The sequence below is a fragment of the Zalophus californianus genome, chromosome 1 (genome assembly GCF_009762305.2).
Source record: "Zalophus californianus isolate mZalCal1 chromosome 1, mZalCal1.pri.v2, whole genome shotgun sequence".
In the NCBI taxonomy this organism is placed as follows: domain Eukaryota; kingdom Metazoa; phylum Chordata; class Mammalia; order Carnivora; family Otariidae; genus Zalophus; species Zalophus californianus.
In genome coordinates this window covers 90,004,169-90,031,913 of record NC_045595.1, presented here as the reverse complement: position 1 = coordinate 90,031,913, position 27,745 = coordinate 90,004,169, and the positions used below count along the sequence as shown (strand labels likewise).

At 46.6% G+C, this 27,745-nt stretch overlaps 1 protein-coding gene across 1 annotated transcript; it reads right to left on the bottom strand.

Moving 5' to 3' along the window:
* Positions 1-1,856: 1,856 nt before the first annotated feature.
* On the bottom strand, positions 1,857-26,813 carry TMEM108 (transmembrane protein 108). The gene is given in 6 exon segments (XM_027587880.2): positions 1,857-2,209; positions 7,764-7,918; positions 16,113-16,590; positions 16,592-17,541; positions 19,702-19,835; positions 26,799-26,813. Coding segments are annotated over 5 exon segments (1,764 nt in total). The 5' UTR covers positions 19,760-19,835; positions 26,799-26,813; the 3' UTR covers positions 1,857-2,086.
* Between the last annotated feature and the right edge of the window lie 932 nt (positions 26,814-27,745).

The window sequence follows — 27,745 nt, the reverse complement described above, 5'->3', positions numbered from 1 at the left end:
CCCGGGGGAGGAAGAGGAGAGAGAAGGGATGTACCTTACATGACACCAATGTTTCCAAAGACCTAAAGAGAGATGACTCTTTTTTGGAGAAATCACAAACATGTTTTAAAGGATTTGTATAATCAAATGACAAATTGCTAATCTTGTTAGCTCATTACTCTCACAAAACCCAACTTATTGTTAAAATAGATTAAAAAATATAGATGAACATTAAGCAGTGTCGGTCCTTAAGGAAGACTTAAAAGTTATTTTAAAATGAAAAGAATGCAAAATGTATTAGCAACTTAATCCTCTGGCTAATAAAATAAGTTTATTTATATATACATGGTAGTTGAATTCTGTGGATAAGGAAAAATAAGTCATACATCCACATATATATTATATATATATAACATATGTATTACATATGTTATATATAATTTTACTTTACAAACAGATTTCTTTATATACGCACACACATTGCTATAGTAAATGCAACAGCTGACAGAAATATAAGGTTAAAAGGTCAGACAGCAGCTCGCTGGCAAATGAATCTCAGAGCAACATTTAACCTGCTTCCTTGTGGGTTGAAGAGTCTTGAAAGAGAGACAACCACCAAACTCATGTTAAGTAGATCCATACAACATTGAGAACACACATTTTTGAAGGCCATCTTTTTTTTTTTTAAAAAAAAAGAAACGTAGGAAGAAAGGAAAAAGTTATGATAAAAAGACCACAGTAACAACACGAACATATGAATCAACATTCAAGTCAATTCCCAATCTGACTATAAGTACATCTATATTCAAAATATACTATCAAACTAATTTTCTTTTAGAGAAAGAGTCAAAGCAGTTCTCTTCTCTCCCCACCACTATCTACTAGGAAAAAAAGTAAGAAGCAGCCATCTGTGGAAGCCCCTGGTGTGTCTTTGCGGGTCTGACCCCTCCTGAGTGTGGGCTGGGGGAGGTGGCTGGCCCACCACTGGTGAAGGCAGCCGCGCAGGGGAGACTGGGAGATGAACGCTGGGTGGCAAGCCCACCAGCAGACCCACGAGCAGGTCTGCAGCGCCAAGGAGGGATATAATGATGTCTTTTCCCAAGCAATCCACTTTGGCAATCTTGTTTTTGTAAGATCGCAGGAGGGTTTAGAAAATTACAGCTCCACGCTTCAAGACCTCTTACATAAGCATGTTCCTCAAGGGGCACAATGTGATGCTTTTTGAGAAAACAAAGCTAAACCCCAATAAACATTTGATCCTTGAAGAAGGGCAAGCATTCCCAAGCTCCAGGGTTAGGATCCACATCTAAACCATCTCCAGAGAAAGGCACGAGTTTGAAAGCAGATGTGGGTGTCGGAGAGGATGCAGGAATGTGCTTAAGCGGGGGCCTTTTTTGTCCGCCAGGGCAAGGCAGTCCTGTTGTTTAGCACAGTGGAAGCTCTCTGTCATGTGATGTTAGGGGGATGTGGCCTTGGGGTGCCTGAGGTCCTCCACAGACTCTTGAGAGCGGCGTGCTCTTGCCTGCTGTCCTGAACTCAGATGGAATTAGCCTTGACAGCCAGTGGTGCCACTGCGTGGGGGGCAAGATACTCATCCACTGGAGTGATGAGATGTTCCCTTTTCCTGCCCTGTGCGCGAGTCTGCTGCTTCTCCCTAAGAGGCCCAGTTGCCTTCACTGGTGTGCATAAGGAGGGGGAGGAATTGGGGGTCCCACTGAATCAAGAAGAACTGGAACTTTAAGAAGCACTCAAAGGGCCAAGCTCTTGACCATTTTAGCGTTTCACTTCCAGAGGTCTGTCTCTTCCTTCATCTGCCTGGGGCTGCTGGGACCCCCAAATGCTCAAGGACAGTTATTAAGAGAAGTAATCAATGCAACTGCTTTGCTTAGAAATACCTTTATTTTTATAAAGCCACAGATCATTCTGTAAAGTTTTTTTTTTTTAAACCACACTTATAAAAAGATGTTGACAATTCTTAGGAAAAAAAAAGCTGAAAATGTTTCTTATTAAGTCAGGGTTACACAAAGATTATATTTATAATATATATTTGTGTATTTATAATTTAGAGATGAAAGGTAGGGAACAGCAAAGCGGAGGGCTGCTGTGGTTAGATCTCCGATACTTGATCATTTCCCACAAACAGTGTTTCTTGGCAGAAGGGGTTGACGAGGACCATCCCAGTGTCTCTGTAGTCGCCATTGGCTGGGGATCGGGGCTCCGAGAGCTGGTCCTGGGAGGAGAGAGGGAGGAGATAGTATGTACTCGGAGGGTTCAGGTGGTGGCCATTCATAAAGAAATACACATGAGGACATCCATTTCCACATGGGATTGCTCCGTAAACATTTTCATCGCCCTCACTGCCAATGCTGAGGTTGCAGAGCCCTCTCTGCTCTGCTTTCAGATTTTTATAGCAGCTTCTGGAAAAGATTTCCTGCTCCCTGAATGACTCCCAGCTCAGGTTGCCAGAGATGACATTGCTCTCCGTGTAGAAGTCTGAGAGGCCTTGCCATGTGCGACAGACAGCGCATGGCTCACTGCCCTCGTGGGCAAAACTGGGTCTGTGTGGGCCCCAGACTCTCCTTCCTGCCTCTTTCTCACAGATCTCTGGGAGACCTGGTGGCTTTTCCTGCCTGCACTTTCAGACCCTACACTTCTCACCTCTTTCCTCTCCTACCACCCACCTGTCTGAGCCTTCAAGGGCTCATTCCTACCCCTCCTGAGTCCTCCCCAGAGCCTGGTCAGAATTATTGCCCCATTTCTTGTAGCACTAGATGTGCTGAGGTGAACAGATATGAATCTCTACGTGACAGTAGGTGGTAAGTGAAAAATTCAGTCTGTCTACACAGCCTCAGAAATGAAAAAGCCTAGAGATAGGCAATTCACTGATCAGATTGTCTGAATGGTTTTGGCCTCGACTAACAAGGACTGCAAACATTTGTGGTCCAACTAAACGTCTGTACAGACTCAGGCCTAGGTATTACTTGAGGAAAAAAAAAAGTCATAGCTTGTTCCAATTCTAAAAAAAAAAAACAAAACTGATGTCTCAGAACCTATAGGCTACCTCAGGGCAAAGACTCGGTAATATGCCAAGGTTGAACTGTTTTATTTTTTATTTTTTTTCCCCCTTTTTATTTTTTTATTTTTTTTTAAAGATTTTATTTATTTGACAGAGAGAGACATAGTGAGAGAGGAAACATAAGCAGGGGGAGTGGGAGAGGGAGAAGCAGGCCTCCCGCAGAGCAGGGAGCCCGATGCGGGGCTCGATCCCAGAACCCTGGGATCATGACCTGAGCCGAAGGCAGATGCTTAACGACTGAGCCACCCAGGCGCCCAAGGTTGAACTGTTTTAAGACAGACTTGCTTAGTTGTCTTCACTTGAAGAAGAAACAATTAATTCTCTGAAGTTTATTTTAAGGAAAACATGTATAATTTTTGAGGAGTACATATTGCCTTATGGATAATAAGGAGAGAAAGGAAGAAAGGCCATTTGTTGGTGAAATGTCTTTTCAGAAGATAAAAATTTTCTTCAATGTCTGGAATTGACTGAGTGCCCATCTGAGAGGTGGACAGGGGCCAGCCCTCTGAGTAAGGAAAACAGGGCATCCCCTTTCTCCACTGGGCTTTGGGTTGAGCTGTGGAGGGAAATTTTGGAGGCTGAGATCTGGCATGTCATTTTATAGTTTTTACAAAGCAAGTGTTCACCAAGGATGAACCATGTGGACACTTCCTGCAGTGTAAAAGAGAAAGTTACTCAGACAAGAAAAAAGAAAAAAGAAGAGGAGGAGGAAGGGAAGGAAGAGGGGGAAAAAACGTATGGAAAAATTTCCAGGCACATTTTGGGCATCACAATTTTGCCTGTACAGCCTGGATTTGTGTTCTGCTGCTTTCATCAACCCAGAAGGGGAGCAGGGCACCAGAGAAACTTGCTTAGGCAAAGCACTTGGCAGCCACCAGAGTTGGCAGCTACAGGGCAGGCGGTGAGTGCAGCCCCAGGCTGTGGAGTGCAGGGCAAACGCCCTGGGACCACATGACCGCGCTATGGGTGGTCCGCAGGGCCTGCGTGTGCCCAGAGATTTGGAACAAATTGTAACATTACTCTAAATAAAGCAGAATGAGGGCAGCAGACCTGCTGGGAGGGAAACAGTGATAAAACTCATTCTGAAGCCAAACTGACCTTCCTGCTGCTGGTTCTCCTGTAACCTCCTGACCTGGGATGGTGACTGCAGGGGGCAGCTCTACCAGAACCTCTGGCTTTTGTCCGATGGCAGCCCCAGTGCTTTGGGCTGGAATGACTAACTGGGATGCTGCATAAGCAGAGCCTTTTCTATAGTAAGCTCACAGACACTGTCCTTTGGGCTTTTGGTTTTCATTTACCAATTTGCAAAGAGAGTATGAGAAATTTAGAGTTCAGAGATTCACAATCCACACTCAAACGTGGCTAGCCCCTTTGCCAACTTACTCATTTTTTCACTCACTAGAATAGTTCTCAGGAACACTTTTTAAAACATTTTAATTTTTTTTCAAGATTTTTAAATTTATTTATTTGACAGAGAGATTGACAGCGGGAGAGGGAACACAAACAGGGGGAGTGGGAGAGGGAGAAGCAGGCTTCCCGCGGTGCTGGGAGCCCGATGTGGGGCTCGATCCCAGGACCCTGAGATCATGACCTGAGCCGAAGGCAGACACTTAACGACTGAGCCACCCAGGTGCCCCAAAACATTTTTATTTTTTATTGAAGTGTAGTTGACATACAATATTACATTGGTTTCAGGTGTACAACATAGTCATTTGACAATTATGTACATTATGAAATGCTCACCACAGTGAGTGTGGTTGCTAATTTTGCTATGCAAGATTTATACTGACCATACTTTATAAGGTCAATGCTTTCATGAAGTCTGTTGCTCTTTCAGTTCAACCTTTTTATTGAGCGTCCACTGTGTGTTAGGCTTTGGGCTGGGTGATGGGTCAATTGTGAATAAAACTTATGGTTCCTTCATGTGATAAACATTTACCAAGTACCTACCATGTTCTGGGCACTGTTCTAGGTGCTAGGGATAGAGCAGTGAGCAGAACAAACTTCTGCCCTCAGGCAGCTTATATTCTAGTAGGAAAGACAGAGAACGGGCCAGTCAACAGAGAATGATGCAATACCAGGTGGTGAGAAGTGCTCTGAAGAAAAATAAAGCCGAAAAGAGGACAGAAAACCGTGGGGGTGGAGGGTGGGCTTCTACTCTGTATAGAGAAGTCGGGGAAAGCTTTCCTGAAGAGGCAGCACTGGAACAGAGACCCAAAAGAAGTGAGGGGTGGAACCAGGAAAAGAGCATCTTACATAGGTACAAGAGCAATCTTGTGTTGTTGGAAGGACTGTGTTGAGGAAGAGCCAAAGCTCAGTGTGGCTCAAGTGTGTAGTCAATGGAAGGTCTGGCAGGAGGTGGCCAGGGAGGTGGGCAGGGGCCAGCCTATGAAGGGTCTGGTAAAAGGAATCCGGATTTTATTCAAAGTGTGAAGAGGAGCCACTTGACGGCTGGGAGCCATGGCAGACGTGAAGTCCTTCCTTGAGAATATCATCTGGGTACCGTGTGGAGGACACACTACCGGAGGCAAGATGGTAGCAGAGACATTGTTTTCAGAAGTTACTGCAGCAATCCATGGTTTCAGGGAGGCAGCAGTGCAGGTGGTGAAAAGTACTCCTATGTAGGAAGAACCAAGAGGATCTATTGATAGACTGGATGTGGAGTGTGAGAGAAAAAGGTGGCTGGCAGTGCCATCTATGTAATGAGAAACACCAGGGAACTTCTGGGTATTTGGGCGGGGAGGGGAAGTCAACAGTTCAATCTTGGGCATATTGAATTTGGATGCCCATTAGACATGCATGGCAGTAGCTGGGTACATGAGTTGGGATGCAGGGGAAATGTCAAGGCCAGAGATGGAAATTGCAAGTCAATGGTGCAGAGATAGTGTTTAAAGTCATGAAACTAAGTAGGGAGAGAAGAGAAGCAGTGGGAAGACTGAGCCCGGGCACTGCAGTGATGAGAGGCTGGCAAAAGGACTGGGAGTCAGTGATGGAGACTGGGAAGGAGCTGCTGAAAGGTGGGGGAGAGCCAGGACCGGATGGGGTGAAGACAGAGAAACTTTCTGAGGAGGAAATGACTGATGGTGCTGATGCTGCTGGCAGATCGAGTAAGAGATATGCTTAGAACCGACCTCTGGGTTTCACAATGTGGAAGCAACTGGGTATTCTAGTTGGGGAGTGAAATATTAAACTAATACCAGGCCAGCAGCTACATCCTTACAACTCTGGTAAGTGCCATGATGGAAAAGCATAAGGAGCTGAGACCATATGGTAGGAGAGCAGAACCCAGCCTGGCAGGTCAGGGAAGGCCTCTCTGAGGAAGTGACAGACTGGGCCTGAATGACGGGTGAAGGAGTGCTGGGGAGGGACAGAACACATTCCAGCAGAAGGAACAGTCTTGCACAGCCCTAGAATGGGATGTGACTTGGTGTCATAAAGATATGGAAAGAAATCCAGTGCGGCTGGAGCTCAGGAGATGAGACGGAGAGTGGCACGACATGAGGCTGGACAGTTGGGCCAGGTCCACCTCACAGGCCCTGCAGAACTGTGAACTTAAGAGCATCAGAAGCTCCTGAAGGGTTCTGAGTCTGCGAGTGATGTGATCACATTTATGTTTATAAAAGCCCACCCTGGCTGCGGTGGGGGATGGGTCCGCAGGGGGAAAAAAGGGACTGTCTCCAGAAGAACTCTTCTCAGTTCTCTCTGCTTTTACTCAGATGTCTGCCATCTTTCTCCTGGGCCATCTCGATTGCATTCCAGCTAGACTACTTATTTTGAATCTGTCTTTCTGCCTGTCCTTCCATCCATTCATTCATGCATTAAACCACCCTTCCTCTCCTTCCTATCCATTCACTAATCACACACAGAGTACCTTCACCAGGCCATCAGCACAATCTTTCTAAAACTAGGTCACACAAAGCTCAAAACTTTCAATGACCAAGACTGAAGTATAAACTCCATTCAGACCCATTCAGGCCCACGCCTAATCAATCTCCCTTTCCTGCTGTGCCCTGGCCTCTGCCTCACCCTCCGTGTAAGAGTAGAAGGAGCACCCGGTCTCCTACCGGCCTAGCTCTCTCACTGGCCGGATGAGTATTTTGGGCAACACTTCCTGACCCAATGTATTCTGTTCTCCCATGATGTGCTGTGTGTAGCCCACATTTCCGCCTCTATTCGGGTTACTTCCTTTGCTGGAACACCTGTCAAAACCCATTTATCCTTCCTAACCCCCCGCGAAGGCTTTCTTCTTGGTTTCTACAGCCCTCTGCAGCTCTTCTTGTACCTCCCCTAGTGTGTTTGCTTTTGAATGGTGCCTGGGGCTCACACCTTAACCACATCTTGGAATCTGGGCCCCCTGAGAGCAAGCTCTCATCTTCACAATTCCCAGAGACTGCCTGCCTCAAAATGGGTTCTCAACGAATACTTATTGAATTGTTTCCAGCAACCCAGCGTCCCAAGAACAGTGCTTCCTGAACTTCAACATGCACAGAAAGCACCTGGGAATTCTTGCTAAAATACAGATTGATTCAGTAGGGCTGGGGTGTGGACTGGTTTCCTGGGTGCTGCTGCTACTGGTCTATGGACCATCCTTTGAGGAGCAAGACACTAAGAAGCAAGCAGATGCTCCACAGCTTACTCTGGAGCCTGTGCTATTCCCTGTGGTGGGGCCGGACCTTCCAGAGGCACCTCTTGGTTTGGGGCTCATTACCTCAGAGGTTTCAAGGGACTGGATCTCCCTTGGTAACTCCACAGCATGCTTGTTGAAGTAGTCCATGGTGATGGCATTGTTCCAGTAGCTCAGGTTGTTCTCTGGGTTGGCGGTCTTTTTCTTCCTCCTCAAACAGCACACTGTCAGCAAGACAGCTGTAGAGAGAGTCCAGGTCAGAGATGGGGAGGGAGACAAGCAAGGAGCCAGCATTGCTGAGTGACGGATGCAAGTCTCCAGGTGGGTCTGTGATGGTCATATATTCAGCCACTTACCGCATTCGTTAATTTGTTTGTTGGTTCAACAATTATCTACATGCATCGAATGCCAACTTTGGGCCAGGTTCCAGGAGAGAGAGAGTGAAAAAGAGACAAGGCTGCCCTGTGTCATAAACATCCCTCCTAGTTTGTGTATGGAGGGGCACAGAGGGGGTCACATGATCTATAACAAACAAAATGAATATAAGGTAAATTCAGATAGCAATAATTGTTCAAAGAAAATAAAATAGGGGGAAGTGAGAGAGACAGTGGAGAGAAGTTGGGGAGAGAATGCTTTAGGGTGATCATGAAAGGCTTTCCTGAGGTGACCTTAATGTGTGACCCCGTCTGTCCAATCTCTGAGACTTTCTCTGAGGGCTCCAGGGAGGGAATGAGTATATTTGGATGTTGCTAACCAACCAGGTGTGTGAACAGAGGGGCTTCGGTTTGCCAAGAGGGAAGGCTTCTGAGATTGGGGAGGTAAGGTGGCCTGTCCAGGCTCACATAGTGCAATGGGTGATACTTTGACAAGGATGACAGTTGCCTTCTCAGGGAGAAGCCAGTAAATGAAGATTGGGCATCTCCCTGCCAGGCTTACCATCACCACAGCCTGTGAGGTGGCTGAAACTCCAGGCCAGGGGTGGGCAGGGCTGCACTCAACATCTTAGAGGTGCCGACCATCTGAGCTGGGCAGAGGGGACCCCAGACCCAGCAGTCCAGAGGCCAGCACCGTGATGGCAATGACCACCAGGGGGCAGCAGAGTGCCAGCACTGCCCACAGCAGCCTGAGGATTTGGCCAGCATTGGGGGGTGGGGGGGGGTGGGAGGGGGGTGGGGGGGTGGGGTTGAACCTGCCAGGGTGTGGGGTATCTGCAAAAGCTGGCACCCATACAGGCTGAGACATCAGGGCCCACTCCTTCAGTCCCTGTGGGATGACACCAGGAATTCTGTAGCTCTCTTCTCAGCTGCTGGCCTTGCTGGCACCTCAACCTGAGAAGGCTTCCAGGCAAAGGCAAGAGATTGGGCAAGTTTCTACTGATCCAATCTGCTTTGATCAGAAAGACTTCTAATTTGCTCATTACTTTTTAGATACCTTTAAAAAAGTTTTAAAGATATAAAGGACATTTCTGAATGTTTGAGCTGAAAGAAATTTTAGACTGGCTGGTATAGACTTTCAAATTTTGAAAAATTTCCAAACTCAAGTTCTCCTTTTTTCTTCACTCCCTTCCTTCCAAAGAAGGAGGTGATTGAAGGATGAATGGGGATGAGGAGGGGGGAGATGGAGAACTCAGCCTGAAAATCTGCTGATTTAGGGCATCTCCTTATTTTACAGATGAGAAGACTGGTCCAAAGCATGCAGCTGACTTGCCACAGGTCACAGGTCTGTGAATGGCTGGGCTGGGGCAAGATTCCCCCCTTTCTGGCATGTTTATTCTTCATTGTCACCACCCTTCTATCCTGCTCCTGGAACTGGGGTGATGAAATGGCCTGGGGGAATTCAAACTGGTTGAAACAGAGGCCATAATGCTGCTAGCCTGCATTGGCACAGGTTGCAGAGTCTAGGTCCTCTCACCCCCAGTCCAGTGCTCCCCCAAGCCCACAATGCCCCTGGCTCCAGAGCCTGGGCCTCTTTGGGACATGGGACCAGGACCTTGCCTCGTGGGAAGGGCTAGCCCTGTTACAGGATGGTCTGGGGGTTGGAACAGGGAACTTTGTTCCTAGCTTTCTCCCCCTCAAATGTTGTTAGTGCTCTAGGCCTGACTGTTTCTCTCTGGAATTCCCAGTACTTCTCAAGTGCCCTTTCATTTACAATAGAAGCTGGCCTGGCCATAGAAAGAGCTTGGGCGTGGAGCCCAAAAGGCCTGGGTTCAAGTCTGACTCTGCTGCGTGTTACATTAGGTAAGTCACTTCATCACACTTGACTACTATGGACTCACAGGGCTGTCATGAGAGCTAGAGATCATGAATGCAAAATGCTGAGCACACTGCCTGATGCACAGTCAGTGCTTATTTAATGAGAGTTTTCTTCTTGTTCTTCCAGTACCCTCCGTAAGAGCAAGAAAAACTGGGCTACATGACTGACTACTGAGTGGCTCAAGGCCAAGGGACCACCTGTGATTTAGAACTTTCATTATTTTGGTGACCTGACCTTTCATCCAAGAAAAAGTACAGTTCAGACTTATGGAATCTCAATATATGCCCAGCACTGACCTAGGCACTTTCGGTCTGATTTAACCCACAAAGTAGCTGTCTGAGAAATGTACTATTACTCTTCTTCTTTGCAAAAGAGGCAAATGAAGCTCATGGAAGTTAACAAAATTGATCTTGATCACTCAGGTAATTAATTAAACTTGACCTGGGTCTCTGTGACCTTCAGGGTGATGCTTGTTGTCTTATATTGCCCTGAACACTGCAGGGAACACATCTGAGGCATGGGGAAGCACTTTGTAAATGACACAACTCTGTGCAAACACAAGCCCATGTTGTCAACTGCCTTTTTTTTTTTTAAGAGAGAGGGAGGGAGAGAGAGAGTGAGTGGGGAGGGGGAGAGGGAGGAGAGAGAGAATCCCAAGTGGGCAGCATGCTCAGTGCAGAGCCCAATGCAGGGCTCGAGCTCATGACCCCAAGATCACGACCCGAGCTGAAATCAAGGGTCAGATGCTTAACCGACTGAGCCACCCAGGCGCCCCTGGCATCTGCCTCTTGAAGGCCCTGGGCTAACACAGTGGATATTAGTCCTGTTTTTATAGGTGAGAAGACATTGGACCAATGGTTAAGTAAAAGGCGAAAGATTTATACAATCTAAAGAGAAACCAGAGTATAGGACCAATGATTAAGTAATGTGCCCAAGCCCCACAGGTGGCCAGCAAGAGAGGTGCTGTGACATATTTGATTCCACGAGCCAAGCCTTTTTGTCATACCAGGCCTCTTCTCCAGTGATTTATGCAGGTTTAATGTTAAAAAAAAAAAAAAAGTTAGAAGACAGGTAGTTGTAACATATTTCAGTTTGGCTCCTTGATTTTGAAAATGAGAAAACTGAAATCCTGGAAGGGAGGATTGGTCCAGTGGTGCCAGCGTGAGGGACCAGCCCAGCCTCTGGACAATCACTTCCCTACTTTGGGGGTTGGGAAAGGAGGCTCAGGGAGGCCTCAGGATATGGAAGGAGCCCAGGCTGGACATGAGGCTATAGGCCTGGAGAAACCAGGTTTGGGGGCTATCTGGCTCCCCATCTTGGTGGTTGGGACTAGAAGGCTCCCAGCAGGGGGTGCTGGTTGGGAAGCACAGAAAAGAGTTGTAAGAGCATGGTACCCTGGTCCAGCTGAGGTGACAGCCCCTGGACCAACGCTGCCTGGCTCTGAGCCCACTCCCCAACCCCCTTGCTTCAGTTAGTTCATAAGCCCCAAGGAGACATACTCCCTTCCACACTCCTGGTCACACTTCCTCCTCATTCCAATTTTATTCTACTCTTTTCATGGAAAGAGTAACTCTGACCCATGTTTTCTTATGTAATAACTACAAAGTCATTTTGGGCCTGTAAGAGATATATATATGTATCTAATGGCATTAACCGCAGGTCTGGAAGGAAGCCAGAATGCTCTGGGGCGCAGTGCGCATGGACCCTCACATATCTGGGGGCAGAAAGAGGTGCTACTCTGCTTCACCAGGCTCAACTTAGATTGGTGTTGAAAACATCTGCAGCTGGCCTGGTTACTGTTCTCACCACCCATAAAGCCTTTCATCTTTTTCAGGGAGGCAGGGTGAAGACATTCTTGAGAATGGATGTGGTATGTGCAGGAGAAGCCAGGGAGCTTGGCAGAGCCACAAAACTGACCTCCTGATGAAAGCCCAGAGCACTGACAGGTGTGGGCGAGGACCAATTCAGTGCCAGGCTCAGAGGGTTTCTAACAGGAGGTGGTGGGCTCTTTGCATCCTGATGGTGGCAGCAGAGACCAGCTCAAGAGCCACGTGGTTCCTCTGCCCCAGCCAAATGTGGCCCGGATCCAATCAGTTTCGGTTTTCAGCACATCTGAACCCTGTGTGGCTGTCTCTGGCATGGCTCAGGAGACAAAGCATTTCTCAGTCCTCGCACATATATCCTTCCGGTGATTGGGTGGGGCTCAAGATATGGTAGGGCTGGTGGAACTGATGACCGCCCTTCTTGGGCAGGCCTGAGATTTGTTATGATCTCCCCTTGCTTCCAACAGAAGCAGGGGATTCAACCATCTGCCTAGCAAGCCTGGCCACCTGAAGTCTGGTTTCTGGTAGATGGAGGAAAGCAGGGACAAGGTCAGGGCTGGTCTGAAAAGCCAGATGTGAGGAAATCTATGCATGCACTTTGCTACTAACCCAGACTGCCTGAAATATATGGCAAACTGGCAAAGAAGACCTTTCTTGGAGGGCAGTAGGGTGAGTTTTAGGATAAATGCAGCTGCTGGAAGAGGTCTGCTTGTCTGATGACTGGAGTGGGATTAGGCTATGAAAGCAGCCTGGATATTTACGCATCTGTGCTTTGAAAGAGCACGGTATTCTGAAGCTGGACAAGTATCTTTTTGTTTTGTTTTGTTTTTGATGTCCCTTGCATCAGGACCTTCACAGAGCCCCCACAGGATGGCCCCCCGGGGGTTGGGGCCATAACGCAGGGTAGGGAGCTCTATGTGGGGGCAGCTAGGGCTAAGGCAGGATCTTGGCGAGTGAGGGCTTTGGGGAGTCCTCCCATGTGGACAGTGGGAATGCAAGACAGATGCTGAAGGATGTAGAGTCTGTGGTTCCAAGGTGCTGCAAGAGTCCACTTTGAACAAAGGGTTCATAGGTTCCTTTACAAAGTAGTATGTCCTATCCCAGTACCTGAAGGCTCCTTTCAGAGTGCCGGGGAGCATTCTCTAGGTACAGTTCCAGGCTGTGTCCTCGTTCTTCTGTCTTGGCTGACATTATTATGCATGGTTTAGGCAGCCCATAGGTTTTCTGGCTTTGCAGTAAGATCTAATTTCAAACTCACACATGGCAAAAAGGGCTGTAGAAGTCTTTTTAGAACTGTAAAACAGGTGGGTGTGGCCTGTGGGGCGGAGGCTAGATCTACTCTGTGCTGTCCAGCTCAGGCAAAGAGAAAGGCCCAGGTGGGGAGAGGGCTCTGGGAGCTGGGGGAGGCAATCACATCTTATATCTTGATTCCCTAGTGCTTGGCACGCACTTGGGAAATATTGTGTTGAATCAGACAGATTCTACCCACTGGATCTGAGCTGACTTATGTGATTGGGACCCTGGGCAAGTCAATTCACCTGGTGACTTAGTCCCTACCTATAAGGGATGTTCCTTGCATAGTATGTTTATGTTTTTTATTCCTCTGGCTAGTCTGTTTTGAGGATGGATTGATTAAAAATAATGGGAACTAAAGCTTCGAGAGACACGTAAGAATGGAAAATTAGAAAGCTGTCTCTAATGTGGTTACTTCTCAAATATGACCACTATTTAGCTCACAGAGCTACATTTTCTCATTATCATTCTTCTGTTTTTAGAAGTGGATAATCACAGTTTTAAGCGTTCATGTGGGCTTCCATGAGAGACAATAAATGAAAAAAGCACTTAATGAATGAATAAAATATGCAACCTGCAAACATGTTCACTTTTCCTGAATTGGGTCCTTGAGCAGAAGTAGGCTGCCTACTTTTGACATGGAAAGTTTGCTTTGCTTATCAACTAGAAAGAAACAAAAAGCTGGCAGAGGTGGCTTTTGCCAGAATCTAGATTTAAAAAGATCTTGTTGGTCATGGATCACTACATCAAAAACTAATGATGTATTGTATGGTGGCTAACATAACATAATAAAATAAATTAAATTAAAAAAAAAAGATCTTGTTGGTACAACACCAAGCAGAAATTATGCTGTTAGTGAAATAAGTCAATCAGTGAAAGACATGTATCATATGACCTCGCTGATATGAGGAATTCTTAATCTCAGGAAACAAACTGAGGGTTGCTGGAGTGGGGGGGTGGGTGGGAGGGATGGGGTGGCTGGGTGATAGACACTGGGGAGGGTATGTGCTATGGTGAGCGCTGTGAATTGTGCAAGACTGTTGAATCACAGATATGTACCTCTGAAACAAATAATGCAATATATGTTAAGAAAAGAAAAAAGAAGAAGAAGATAGCAGGAGGGGAAGAATGAAGGGGAGTAAATCGGAGGGGGAGACGAACCATGAGAGACGATGGACTCTGAAAAACAAACTGAGGGTTCTAGAGGGGAGGGGGGTGGGGGGATGGGTTAGCCTGGTGATGGGTATTAAAGGGGGCACGTTCTGTGTGGAGCACTGGGTGTTATGCACAAACAATGAATCATGGAACACTGCATCAAAAACTAATGATGTAATGTATGGTGATTAACATAACAATAAAAAATTTTTTAAAAAAAGAAATTATGCTCTGTTAAAGGTATATACCTCCTACACTAATGTTCAAATGACCCATGGCATGAGGAAGGGCTGGGAGAGCTGGCTTAACAGCCTCCTCTGTGGAAAGTTTCTGGGGACTCATTCCTCTTGAGATCAGGATGAGCCTATGGTGTGATGTGACAGCTAGTACAACCAACAGAGCTGATACCAGTGTTGGCTTCCTGAGTCTGACTGAAGTGTCCAGAACAAAGGAACCACCATCTGCTCTCCTCTGCCATGGCTGGGCATGTGGAATGCTATGCTCCCTTCTGGGAGAGCAGGGATAAACTTGTGGTCATCCAGAGTGGCAGATGATGGGGTAGGGCCCGGGCAAGGCGGCCCTATAAAGAGACTTGAAAGGAATAGGGATGAGCAGCTTAGAAAAGGAAAACCTGTCTCTGAGTACCATTTCAAATGTTTCAGGAGTTGGTAGATAGACCGTTTTTTTTTTTGTGGTTTCAGAGGGCTTAGGACCATAGAGTAGAAATTACAGAGACAAACGTCAGGCTTCCATGAAAGCTGGCTAAACAACCTGAGGGAGTCAAAGGAGAATGGGCTGTCCAATGACTGAGGAGCACGGGGGGTTTCTCACCCATGGAAGGGTTCAGAAGGAGGCCAGATGATAACTGTGTAGGGGTGGGGGAAGCTAAAATTAGTGAGGATTTTTGTGAGGTTATTAGAGAAACTCTAAGAATCTAGGATCAAGTACATCGGGAAGACATAAAGGAAGCCCTAAGGTTCTGAGTGATTACAGCAGGTTCTTTATGGAGACATCAGGGAGAAGGATCTCTCAAATTCTCATTAAAGGAGTGACAGGCAGCAGCAAGGAGGTGCTGGTGGCCTGGGGAGAGCCCTTCTCCACCAGTACCAGTGGAAGCAATGATGAGGTCCACACTGCATCCAGCTCACACCATCCATGAACAAATAAAACTGGGGAGGAGAATAGCTAAATTCACACGTAACTCTCTCAAGCTCTCAATTTAGCTATAGGAACTGCTGCTTTTGTTAAGGCTAATAGAAATTCCTGCAAGATCAAAGCCCCCTCTCCTTTTTTGGAGAAAGAGAGAAAGAGCAGAAGGAGAATAGATGAGGGAGGGGAGGAAAGACAGGCAGAAAGATGGATGTGAAGTGGGAGAGGAAGGTGAGGGCTCTGCTACTTGAAGGATGTCTGTTAGAAGTGCCAGTGTTCACCTACAGGGTCTTGGCGCCATGTCACTACAGCTATTAGCAGGCTGCCCTTGAGGCTGAGGGTGGCAGGGTGGTGTCATGACAAGAGCACTGGGCAGGAAGACGGTGACCTTCCATCCCAGGCCTATCTCTCACTTAACTTTGGGCTCCTGGGTGAGCCATGGCACTTCTCCAGCTTGGTGTTTCTGCGCAATTCAGAGCTGGACGGGACTACTTGGAAGGCTCTCCCCCACTTCTGGGAGCTCTGTCTTTATGATGAGTGGGCATCTGAGCCATGGCCTGGCAGAGCTGAGGACTAGGGGTAGGGATAACCCATGATTCTTGTCCTGCCACCTGGTTTCCTATAATTCTGGAAAGTTTTGCAGCCTACTTGGTAGGAACTTCCCAGGTCTGGGGCAAAGGAACTCTGGGGACAGACAAGTTGATGTGATAAAGGGAGAGGAGGGAAAAGGGGAGGAGTGAGGAGAGGGTGAGGCACTTACAGCAGGAGGAGATGGGCACGCTGATGGCCAGGATCACCCAGGCGATGTCCATCTTGCTCAGGCAGATGGTGGCTCTGTGCTGGGGTTTGTCCCCTTCTGCCACGTGGGATATATTCCCTGCTGTTCCAGGCTTCCAGGTCCCGGCAGGGACTAGGCGGTTGAGGAAGTTTCCTGTGGCTGTGGACACCACTGTGGAGAAAGGACTGGGCACCCTGTTGGTCATGGTGGGGGTGGCTGTAGCCTCCTCCTTGGCCTGGGAAACAGTGCTTTCTGAGCCCCCGGTGGGGTGGGCTGGGGCCTGCGAGGTTGAAGATGTTCCCTGAGGAGTCCCCTTGGAAGGGGCTGAGACACTGGCATTGAAGGCAGCCTGGGTGGGCCCCGCGGTGGCTGGGAAGACCCCAGAGCTGGTAGATGGAGGTCTGTTGATGTCAGGGGTGACAGTAATCCAGGAGTCACTGTGGCTGGGGCCATCCTGTGGGGTCACCGTGGGGGCGCTGAGAAGGCACTGGGGCAGGTTGTGGACTGGCAGGGGCACCTGAGGCTACAGTGGTGTCCGGCTCCCCTCCTTGGCTGGTGACTGTGGAACCACCCCCCTGATCTGCTCTGCTAAGGCCTGGCTTGTCCTCTGCAGGCACCAGGGGGGTGGTGGGTGGTGCCCACGAGGTCCTGCTGGGTGCCATGGTTGTGGCCACTGTCTGGGGCTGTGGCAAGGAAGAATAACCCCAGAGTGGGTTCCTGGGAGTGAGGGTGGAGGAGTCAGGTTCTATAGACCCTGTAAAGTTGCCTTTGTAGATCTGAAAGATTTTCCCCAGGGGCCGCTTCTGCCCCAGGTGTGTAGAGCTCTGATTTCGTCCCCGCTGGCCTTCCTTCCTCCCAGAGTGGCCACTGGGTGCAGGCAGGACAGAGCGTGATGAACTGTTGGCCCCCTTTCGGGAAGAGCCTGGGGGCCTAGGAGACCTGCGTGTGGTAGCCCGGGTGGGTGCTGTGGTGGGACGGCTGGTGGGTCCCGTTGGCTTTGTCAGCAGGATGGTGGGCGCAGCCTCCCCCTGGGGATGGCCCTCTGAGTGGGAGGATGTGGTTGCCATGGCAGCAGGAAGGGGTCCTGTGGTCAGGGGGCCTTCAGACTGTGGGGTGGTTGCTGTCGCCATGATGGTAGAGATGGTGTTTGTAGGAGGGTGTCCATCTGGATGGGGCGCTGTCATTGCCATGGGAGCTGCAGTCTGTGAGGAGGGTCCATCGGGCTGCGGGGTCAGTGAGACCACAGAAGTGGGGGCAGTTGCCACGGAAGAGTGTCTGGTAGAGCTGAGGGATGCTGTCACCATGGTGCCTGGGGTGGTGCCTGAGGGGAGGACCTGAAGAGATTCTCTGGGAGATGGTTCCTGGGTGGCAAATACCAGTGCTTCGGTCAGTGCCAAGATCAGGAGGAAGCCTTGAGAGGAAGACAGAGAGAAGAGGTGAAATACCTGGGGAGTTGCTCAGAGCCTGGACCTTCCTTACCCATGAACCTATGGCGCTCTGGGAACAAAAGGAACATTGGGAGCATTCCGGAGGTCCACACTGCCCCCCTGACGCCCAAGAGCAGCTTCCTCGGAACAGGCTGGGCTGGGTGTGGGAAGGATTATAGCCTCCGAGTGTCTGCTGCCCCCTGCGGCCAGGGAGTGGTCAAGGCCAGGTTGGTCAAAGGCAGGCTGGCGGCTCTGTGTGAGCCAGCTTGAGTCAAATGTGCAAGGCTTACATGGGCAGAGCTGACCAACTCTTCTGCCCTTCCTGAATATTCCATTTATGGACTGGACAGAGGCACAAATGGTCAGACCTCTGTTTATTCAGTCCCATTCACTGGACAAGTAAGGAGGGTCTCTGTCCTCTCCTTGACACTGGAGGGCACAAAAATGAACAGGGCAGTCTCTGGCTCTGAGGGAGCTCACACAAGTGCACAAACAATCCTAAAACAAGGCAGAGACATCTCCGTGCCATAGGATAGTGATTGGCCAAAGGGGACAGGGGTCCAGAGGGTGACCAGATCTGGTGTGCATATAGCACTTAGCAGAGAGCCTGGGAGAGAAGATGCACTCCATGAACGCCAGCTGGTTTTATGGTTGTCATTAATGTTAACTGCTTTCCCTGTGGCACTCATATGGCTGAACTCTCTGTGGAAAATCACTGGTGATGCCCAGCCTTTTGAGTAGGAGGACCTCTTTTGAGCGGTATGCTTTAGTTCATTGAGAAATGCACAAGGACAAAAACCTGCACATTTAAAAATACTTCTAAATATATGTGGATTTATTAATCATAATAGCATGTGCCAAACTTTACAAATAACACATCTCGTATAAATGTGAGACATAGGATCTGTTCAGATTATAAACTGGAAAACTGGCCACCCCGGCGCAACACATGGGCTGGGAAGAACTGTTTTCCACTGCTGAGGAGTGGCCTGATCGACTTCTAAGGCCTGATTCTGACCTGTGAACGCCTCCTTTTTCTTATGTACTCCTTCCTGGTTACTTTCATGCCCTTCCTTCAGCTCTGCTAGCCACCCAGACAATGGGAGAGATCTGTCCTCTATCTCGTAACTCTCTGGGAGCCTCCCTCCCCCACCAGATTCAAGCAGTGAATGGCCAGAGCAGAGGTCCTGGCAGTGATTTCTACATATCTGGGATGGTCAGCGAAGTTGCTGACAGAGGAAGGCAGGGGCCCTGGTGAGGTTTCGAAACAAAGAAGGGGAGAGCATCTCCTGGCCTGCCTTTGAAACAGGCCCAGGATCACCACTGAAGCCACCTCTGACCTAGGTGTGGGGTGGGGTCTGAGCATGCACCAGCTCCCCTCACCTTGCACTTCTAAATTAGTGGGTGGAGGGAGGCCAAGGGACAGGAGATTGAACAGAATGTAGCACACGCAGTCTCTAGGCCCAACAATTTGCCCTAAGCCGCCTATTTTTTCCAAACTTTTTTTGGTGATCTAAACCACATATTAACAGTAAGCTCTGCTTATTCAAGTCAACCCTAGAAACTGTTTTCTGAGCACCTGCTCTGGCCCAGTCTTTCACGCTGGATTTAATCCTCACAACCACTCGACAGGGAAGGAAACTGAGATCTCAGGTAGATTGACGAATGTGTTTCAAGTCCCACCATAGCTGCAGTATATGAAACCGAGCTGTACCTAAAATTCATGCTTCGCCTGATCAACCACCACCAATGATGCAGGAGGAGAAAGAGGACAGGAAGTTGCTGTGCCACGATGCTCTGACTGGTTCAAGGTTATTCCAACCCCTTCTCTTGCAGCCGAACACCACAGAGGCAATCTCTTCTTAGGGCTGGAGTCTGGATCTCTGATGTTTTGAGGGACATTCTCTATAAGCCTCTGTTTTGCTCATGAGTCCCTTGGTTCAGTATAAGTGTTAAAAGATTGAATTGTGTGTCCCCCAAATTCATTTGTTGAAGCTCTAACCCCTAGCACCTCAGAATGTCATCGTATTTGGCAATGGGGGCCTTTAAAGAGGTTATTAAGTTAAAATGAAGCCATTAGGGTGGTCCCTAATCTGACTGGTGTCTTTATAAGAAGAGGAGATTAAGACACATAAGAGTGATACCAGAGATGCGTGCACACAGAGGAGAGGCCACGTGAGGACACGGTGAGAAGGTGGCCATCTTCAAGTCAAAGGGAGAGGTCTCATCAGAAACCAGTCCTGTTAGCAACTTGATCTTGGTCTTGTAGCCTCCAGAACTGTGGGAAAATAAATTTCTGTTGTTCAAGCACCCCAGCCTGTGGTACTTTGTTTTTGTTTTTTTTTTAAATAATTTTTATTGTTATGTTAATCACCACATATTACATCATTAGTTTTTGATGTAGGGTTCCATGATTCATTGTTTGTGCATAACACACCGGTCCTCCATGCAGAACGTGCCCTCTTAATACCCATCACCAGGCTAACCCATCCCCCCACCCCCTCCCCTCTAGAACCCTCAGTTTGTTTCTCAGAGTCCATCGTCTCTCATGGTTCGTCTCCCCCTCCAACTTACTCCCCTTCATTCTTCCCTTCTCGCTATCTTCTTTTTTTTTTCTTAACATATATTGCATTATTTGTTTCAGAAGTACAGATCCGTGATTCATCAGTCTTGTACAATTCACAGCGCTCACCATAGCACATACCCTCCCCAATATTTATCATCCAGCCACCCCATCCCTCCCACCCCCCACCACTCCAGCAACCCTCAGTTTCCTGAGATTAAGAATTCCTCATATCAGTGAAGTCATATGATACATGTCTTTCTCTGATTGACTTATTTCACTCAGCATAACACCCTCCAGTTCCATCCACGTCGTTGCAAATGGCAAGATCTCATTCCTTTTGATGGCTGCATAATATTCCATTGTGTATATATACCACCTCTTCTTTATCCATTCATCTGTCGATGGACATCTTGGCTCTTTCCACAGTTTGGCTATTGTGGACATGCTGCTATAAACATTGGGGTGCACGTACCCCTTCAGATCCCTACATTTGTATCTTTGGGGTAAATACCCAGTAGTGCAATGGCTGGATCGTATGGTAGCTCTATTTTCAACTGTTTGAGGAACCTCCATACTATTTCCCAGAGTGGCTGCACCAGCTTGCATTCCCACCAACAGTGTAGGAGGGTTCCCCTTTCTCCACATCCCCGCCAGCATCTGTCGTTTCCTGACTTAAGTTTAGCCATTCTGATGGGTGTGAGGTGGTATCTCATGGAGGTTTTGATTTGGCTTTCCCTGATGCCGAGCGATGTTGAACACTTTTTCGTGGGTCTGTTGGCCATTTGGATGTCTTCTTTGGAAAAATGTCTGTTCATGTCTTCTGTCCATTTCTTGATTGGATTATTTGTTCTTTGGGTGTTGAGTTTGAGAAGTTCTTTATAGATTTTGGATACTAGCCCTTTATTTGATATGTCATTTGCAAATATTTTCTCCCATTCTGTCAGTTGTCTTTTGGTTTTGTGGACTGTTTCTTTTGCTGTGCAAAAGCTTTTTATCTTGATGAAATCCCAATAGTTCATTTTTGCCCTGGCTTCCCGTGCCTTTGGCGATGTTTCTAGGAAGAAGTTGCTGCGGCTGAGGTCGAAGAGGTTGCTGCCTGTGTTCTCCTTTAGGATTTTGATGGACTCCTGTCTCACCTTTAGGTCTTTCAACCATTTGGAGTCTATTTTTGTGTGTGGTGTAAGGAAATAGTCCAGTTTCATTCTTCTGCATGTGGCTGTCCAATTTTCCCAACACCATTTGTTGAAGAGACTTTTTTCCATGGGACATTCATTCCTGCTTTGTCAAAGATGAGTTGACCATAGAGTTGAGGGTCCGTTTCTGGGCTCTCAATTCTGTTCCATTGATTGATGTGTCTGTTTTTGTGCCAGTACCATACTGTCTTGATCATGACAGCTTCGTAATAGAGCTGGAAGTCCAGAATTGGGATGCCGCCAGCTTTGCTTTTCTTTTTCAAGATTCCTCTGGCTATTCGGGGGTCTCTTCTGATTCCATACAAATTTTTAGGATTATTTGTTCCATTTCTTTGAAAAAAGTGGATGGTATTTTGATGGGGATTGCATTGAATGTGTAGATTGCTCTAGGTAGCACTGACATCTTCACAATGTTTGTTCTTCCAATCCATGAGCATGGAACGTTTTTCCATTTCTTTGTGTCTTCTTCAATTTCTTTCATGAGTAATTTTATAGTTTTCTGAGTACAGATCCTTTGCCTCTTTGGTTAAATTTATTCCTAGGTATCTTATGGTTTTGGATGCAATTGTAAATGGGATCGACTCCTTGATTTGTCTCTCTTCTGTCTTGTTGTTGGTGTATAGGAATGCCACTGATTTCTGTGCATTGATTTTATAGCCTGCTACTTGACGGAATTGCTGTGTGAGTTCTAGCAGTTTTGGGGTGGAGTCTTTTGGGTTTTCCACATAAAGTATCATATCATCTGCAAAGAGTGAGAGTTTGACTTCCTCTCTGCCGATTTGGATGCCTTTGATTTCTTTTTGTTGTCTGATTGCTGTGGCTAGGACTTCTAATACTATGTGGAATAGCAGTGGTGAGAGTGGACATCCCTGCCGCGTTCCTGACCTTAGGGGAAAAGCTCTCAGCTTTTCCCCATTGAGAATGATATTCGCTGTAGGCTTTTCATAGATGGCTTTTATGATATTGAGGTATGTACCCTCTAACCCTATACTCTGAAGAGTTTTGATCAAGAAAGGATGCTGTACTTTGTCAAATGCTTTTTCTGCATCTATTGAGAGGATCATATGATTCTTGTTCTTTCTTTTGTTAATGTATTGTATCACGTTGATTGATTTGCGGATGTTGAACCAGCCTTGCAGCCCAGGGATAAATCCCACTTGGTCATGGTGAATAATCCTTTTGATGTACTGCTGGACCCTATTGGCTAGTATTTTGGTGAGAATTTTTGCATCCATGTTCATCAAGGATATTGCTCTGTAGTTCTCCTTTTGATGGGGTCTTTGTCTGGTTTTGGGATCAAGGTAATGCTAGCCTCATAAAATGAGTTTGGAAGTTTTCCTCCATTTCTATTTTTTGGAACACTTTCAGGAGAATAGGTATTAATTCTTCTTTAAATGTCTGATAGAATTCCCCTGGGAAGCCATCTGGCCCTGGGCTTTTGTTTCTTGGGAGATTTTTGATGACTGCTTCAATTTCCTTAGTGGTTATAGGTCTGTTCAGGTTTTCTATTTCTTCCTGGTTCAATTTTGGTAGTTGATACATCTCTAGGAATGCACCCATTTCTTCCAGGTTATCTAATTTCCTGGCATAGAGTTGCTCATAATATGTTCTTAGAATTGTTTGTATTTCTTTGGTGTTGGTTGTGATCTCTCCTCTTTCATTCATGATTTTGTTGATTTGGGTCATTTCTCTTTGCTTTTTGATAAGTCTGGCCAGGGGTTTATCAATCTGTTAATTCTTTCAAAGAACCATCTCCTTGTTTCGTTGATCTGTTCTACTGTTCTTTTGGTTTCTGTTTCATTGATTTCTGCTCTGATCTTTATTATTTCTCTTCTCCTGCTGGGTTTAGGCTTTATTTGCTGTTGTTTCTCCAGCTCCTTTAGGTGTAGGGTTAGGTTGTGTATTTGAGACCTTTCTTGTTTCTTGAGAAAGGCTTGTATTGCTATATACTTTCCTCTCAGGACTGCCTTTGCTGCATCCCAAAGATTTTGAACAGTTGTGTTTTCATTTTCATTGGTTTCCATGAATGTTTTTAATTCTTCTTTAATTTCCTGGTTGACCAATTCATTCTTTAGTAGGATGCTCTTTAGCCTCCATGTATCTGAGTTCTTTCCGACTGGCCTCTTGTGATTGAGTTCTAGTTTCAAAGCATTGTGGTCTGAAAATGTGCAGGGAATAATCCCAGTCTTTTGGTACCGGTTGAGACCTGATTTGTGACCTAGGATGTGATCAATTCTGGAGAATGTTCCATGGGCACTAGAGAAGAAGGTGTATTCCGTTGCTTTGGGATGGAATGTTCTGAATATGTCTGTGAAGTCCATTTGGTCCAGTGTGTCATTTAAAGTCTTTATTTCCTTGTTGATCTTTTGCTTAGATGATCTGTCCATTTCAGTCAGGGGGGTGTTAAAGTCCCCCACTATTATTGTATTGCTGTCAATGTGTTTCTTCGCTTTTGTTATTAATTGCCTAATATAATTGGCTGCTCTCATGTTCGGGGCATAGATATTTACAATTGTTAGATCTTCTTGTTGCATAGACCCTTTAAGTAGGATATAGTGTCCTTCCTCATCTCTTATTACAGTCTTTGGTTTAAAATCTAATTTGTCTGATAACGGACACCAAAGGATTGCCACCCCAGCTTTCCTTTGGTGTCCATTAGCATGGTAAATGGTTTTCCACCCCCTCACTTTCAATCTGGGGATGTCTTTGGGTCTAAAATGAGTCTCTTGCAGACAGCATATTGATGGGTCTTGTTTTTAATCCAATCTGATAGCCTGTGTCTTTTGATTGGGGCATTGAGCCCATTTACATTCAGGGTAACTATTGAAAGGTATGAATTTAGTGCCATTGTATTGCCTGTAAGGTGACTGTGACTGTATATTATCTGTGTTCCTTTCTGATCTATGCTGCTTTTAGGCTCTCTTTTTGCTTAGAGGACCTCTTTCAATATTTCTTGCAGGGCTGGTTTTGTGTTTGCAAATTCCTTTAGGTTTTGTTTGTCCTGGAAGCTTTTTATCTCTCCTTCTATTTTCAATGATAGCCTAGCTGGATATAGTATTCTTGGCTGCATATTTTTCTCATTTAGTGCTCTGAAGATATCATGCCAGTCCTTTCTGGCCTGCCAGGTCTCTGTGGATAGGTCTGTTGCCAATCTAATGTTTCTACCATTGTAGGTTACATATCTCTTCTCCCAAGCTGCTTTCAGGATTTTCTCTTTGTCTCTGAGACTCGTAAGTTTTACTATTAGATGTTGGGGTGTTGACCTATTTTTATTGGTTTTGAGAGGGGTTCTCTGTGCCTCCTGGATTTTGATGCCTGTTTCCTTCCCCACATTAGGGAAGTTCTCTGCTATTATTTGCTCCAATATACCTTCTGCCCCTCTCTCTCTTTCTTCTTCTTCTGGGATCCAATTATTCTAATGTTGTTTCATTTTATTGTATTGCTTATCTCTCGAATTCTGCCCTCGTGATCCTGTAGTTGTTTATCTCTCTTTTTCTCAGCCTCTTTATTTTCCATCATTTGGTCTTCTATATTGCTGATTCTCTCTTCTGCCTCATTTATCCTAGCAGTTAGTGCCCCCATTTTTGATTGCACCTCGTTAATAGCCTTTTTTGATTTCGACTTGATTAGATTTTAGTTCTTTTATTTCTCCAGAAAGGGTTTCTCTAATAACTTCCACACTTTTTTCAAGCCCAGCTAGTATCTTTAAAGTCATGATTCTGAACTCTAGGTCTGACATCGTACTAATGTCCGTATTGAGTAGGTCCCTGGCAGACGGTACTACCTCTTGTTCTTTTTGCTGAGGTGATTTTTTCGTCTTGTCATTTTGTCCAGAGGAGAACAGATGAATGAGAGAACAGAATGCTAACAGGTTAACAACGTCTCCAGCAAATATACTCTATACAAATCAGAAAAGACCTGAAAACCAGGGGACAAGAAAGGGAAAGAAAGAAGAGAAAAAAAAAAGGAAAAAGATAAAGATAAAAACAAACAAAAACAGAACAAAACAAAAAAAAAAACCAGAATATGATCAAATATGATCAGGCTAGTGCATAGATCAGTGCCACACACTAGCTTTTCAGCATATTTTGGTCTGTTAAAAGAAAGTGCCTGCTAAAATTTTAAAGGAAGAAAGACTTATATATGTACAAAATAAGGGTTGATACAATGAAGGGATGGCAGATGACTGTAAAGATGAAAATTATGAAAGATTTTATAAAAGGAATTGATAAGAAGTTGTTTTTAAAAAGAAAGAAGATTTAAAATGAAAAAGAAAAAAGAAAAAAAAGAAAAACAAAGGGAGAGAATGTGATCAGGCAGGAGAATAGAACAAAGCCATACATTAGTGATTTAGGGTATATTTTGATCTGTTAGAAGAAATTGTATCTCAAAATTTTAAAGAGAGAACAACTTATATATATATGCCAAAAATAAGGGTAACTACTATGAAGGGATAAAAATATGACTCTAAAAATGAAAAATAAAAAATGTTTTTTTAAAAAAGGGATTGATAAGATGTTGGTTGAAAAAGAAAAATTCAAAAAAAAAACAGTTAAAAAAATTAACTTTGAAAAACTAATGAATTATGGTAAAAAAAGCCATGAATTCTATGTGCAGTATTCCCCTAGTGCTGGAGATCTCCCGTTCTCCTTGATCGGTAAACTTGGTCTTGGCTTGCTGGCTGTTCGTGCTGATCTTCTGGGGGAGGGGCCTGTTGCCGTGGTTCCCAAATGTCTTTGCCGGAGGCGGAATTGCCCCGTCCTTGTGAATCCGGGCTAAGCAAGCTGCTCCGGTTTGCTCTCAGGAGCTTTTGTTCCCTGCAAGCTCTCGGTACAGCTTTGGAGGACCAGGGTGAAAATGGTGGCCTCCCAATCTCCGCCCGGAGGAGCTGAGAACTCGGGGGCCCCACTCCTCAGTGCGCCCCCAGAGAAAAGCAGTCACTTCCGTCTCCCCGGTCTCCGGCCGCACTCCGTGCTCACCTGGCCTGTGATCAAGCGTTTCTATGTCTGACACCCCGACCCCGTGTGGAGTCTCCAAACCCAGCAGATCCCTGCGGTGCGTTCCTGTGCCGCTCCTCCCGGGGGAGAAAGGGGAGTCTCCCCGGCTCTGCCGCTTGTTGGGTCCCTGCTGGAGGAGCAGTGGCCGGACTGGGCCGTGGATCACAGTTTATGGCCACCCCGAGCTGAGAGCCCGCCCCTCGGCTCCGTCTCTGCAGCCGGCTTCCCCCGCTCCGATACCTGGGAGCTCTCAGGCACCCCCGGTCTTTCTGTGACCCCGAGGGTCCTGAGACCACACTGTCCCGGGAGGATTCCAGCCCCCGCTTAGCCACTGGAGCGATGTCCCTCAGCGGAGCCAACTTCTAAAAGTTCCGATTTTGTGCTCCGCGGCTCTATCACTTGCCAGAAGTGGCCGATGGAGGCCCCCTCCCCCGCCGTCTATCCTCCCGAATATCGCCTCGGATTCACTTCTCCGCACGTCCTACCTTCCAGAAAGTGGTCGCTTTTCTGTTCAGAGTGTTGTTACTCTTCTTATCTTCGATCTCCTGTTGAGTTCGTAGGTGTTCAGAATGGTTTGATCCCTATTCAGCTGAATTCCTGAGACCAGACGAAATCCAGGTCTCCTACTCCTCTGCCATCTTGCTCCGCCCCCCGCCTGTGGTACTTTGTTATGGTAGCCCGAGCTAAGACAGGTGTCTTACATTAGAGATCCCTCAGAAAAAGGACAGGCAGAGTTGTGTGCAGGTAGTGTATTTTGCGAAGTGATCTGAGGGGACAACCATGGGGGTCTGAGATGAGTCAAATAGAGAAAATCAATCTGAGGGCAGGTTGTGAGTTGATCAGGATGAGCAACTCATATTTGCTGGGGACCTCTGAGGGGCTGAGTAGACTGCACCTCAAACTGTGTGAGAGGAGCACTCACCCAGCAATTCCTGATGTGGGAAACAAAGGCAGAAGAAAAATTAAATTTCCTTACTACTTATAGCCTATTGACAAATCCTTGAAACAGGCAGTGACATTCCTCTAGGAACTCAGCTGCCTCGATGTTAATACTTCGCTAAGGGCAAGAGGCAATTTTATCCCGACCTCCCAGGATCCTGTAAGTCTTCTCTAACAGGTAAAAATTCCTTTGGAAACTTCCTTTGTCTCTATCCCCCAAGATACAAGTTAGCAATCATCCCCCAAGCATACGGCCCACTGATATACATCTGAAGGGTCTCATGACTGAGTTTTTTCTAAACAGTAATAAATGACCTTTTCCTACCACTGGCTAGCCCCTTTAGGATCTTGGACACCTTGCTTCCCAAATACCCTGGAGGCTTGTGCTGTCCCTAACCCCCTCTCAACTTGAAAGTATATAATCAGTCACCCATCACGACCCCAGGGCAGCTCTTCCTGCCCGCGGATCCTGTCCCCATGCTTTCATAAAATC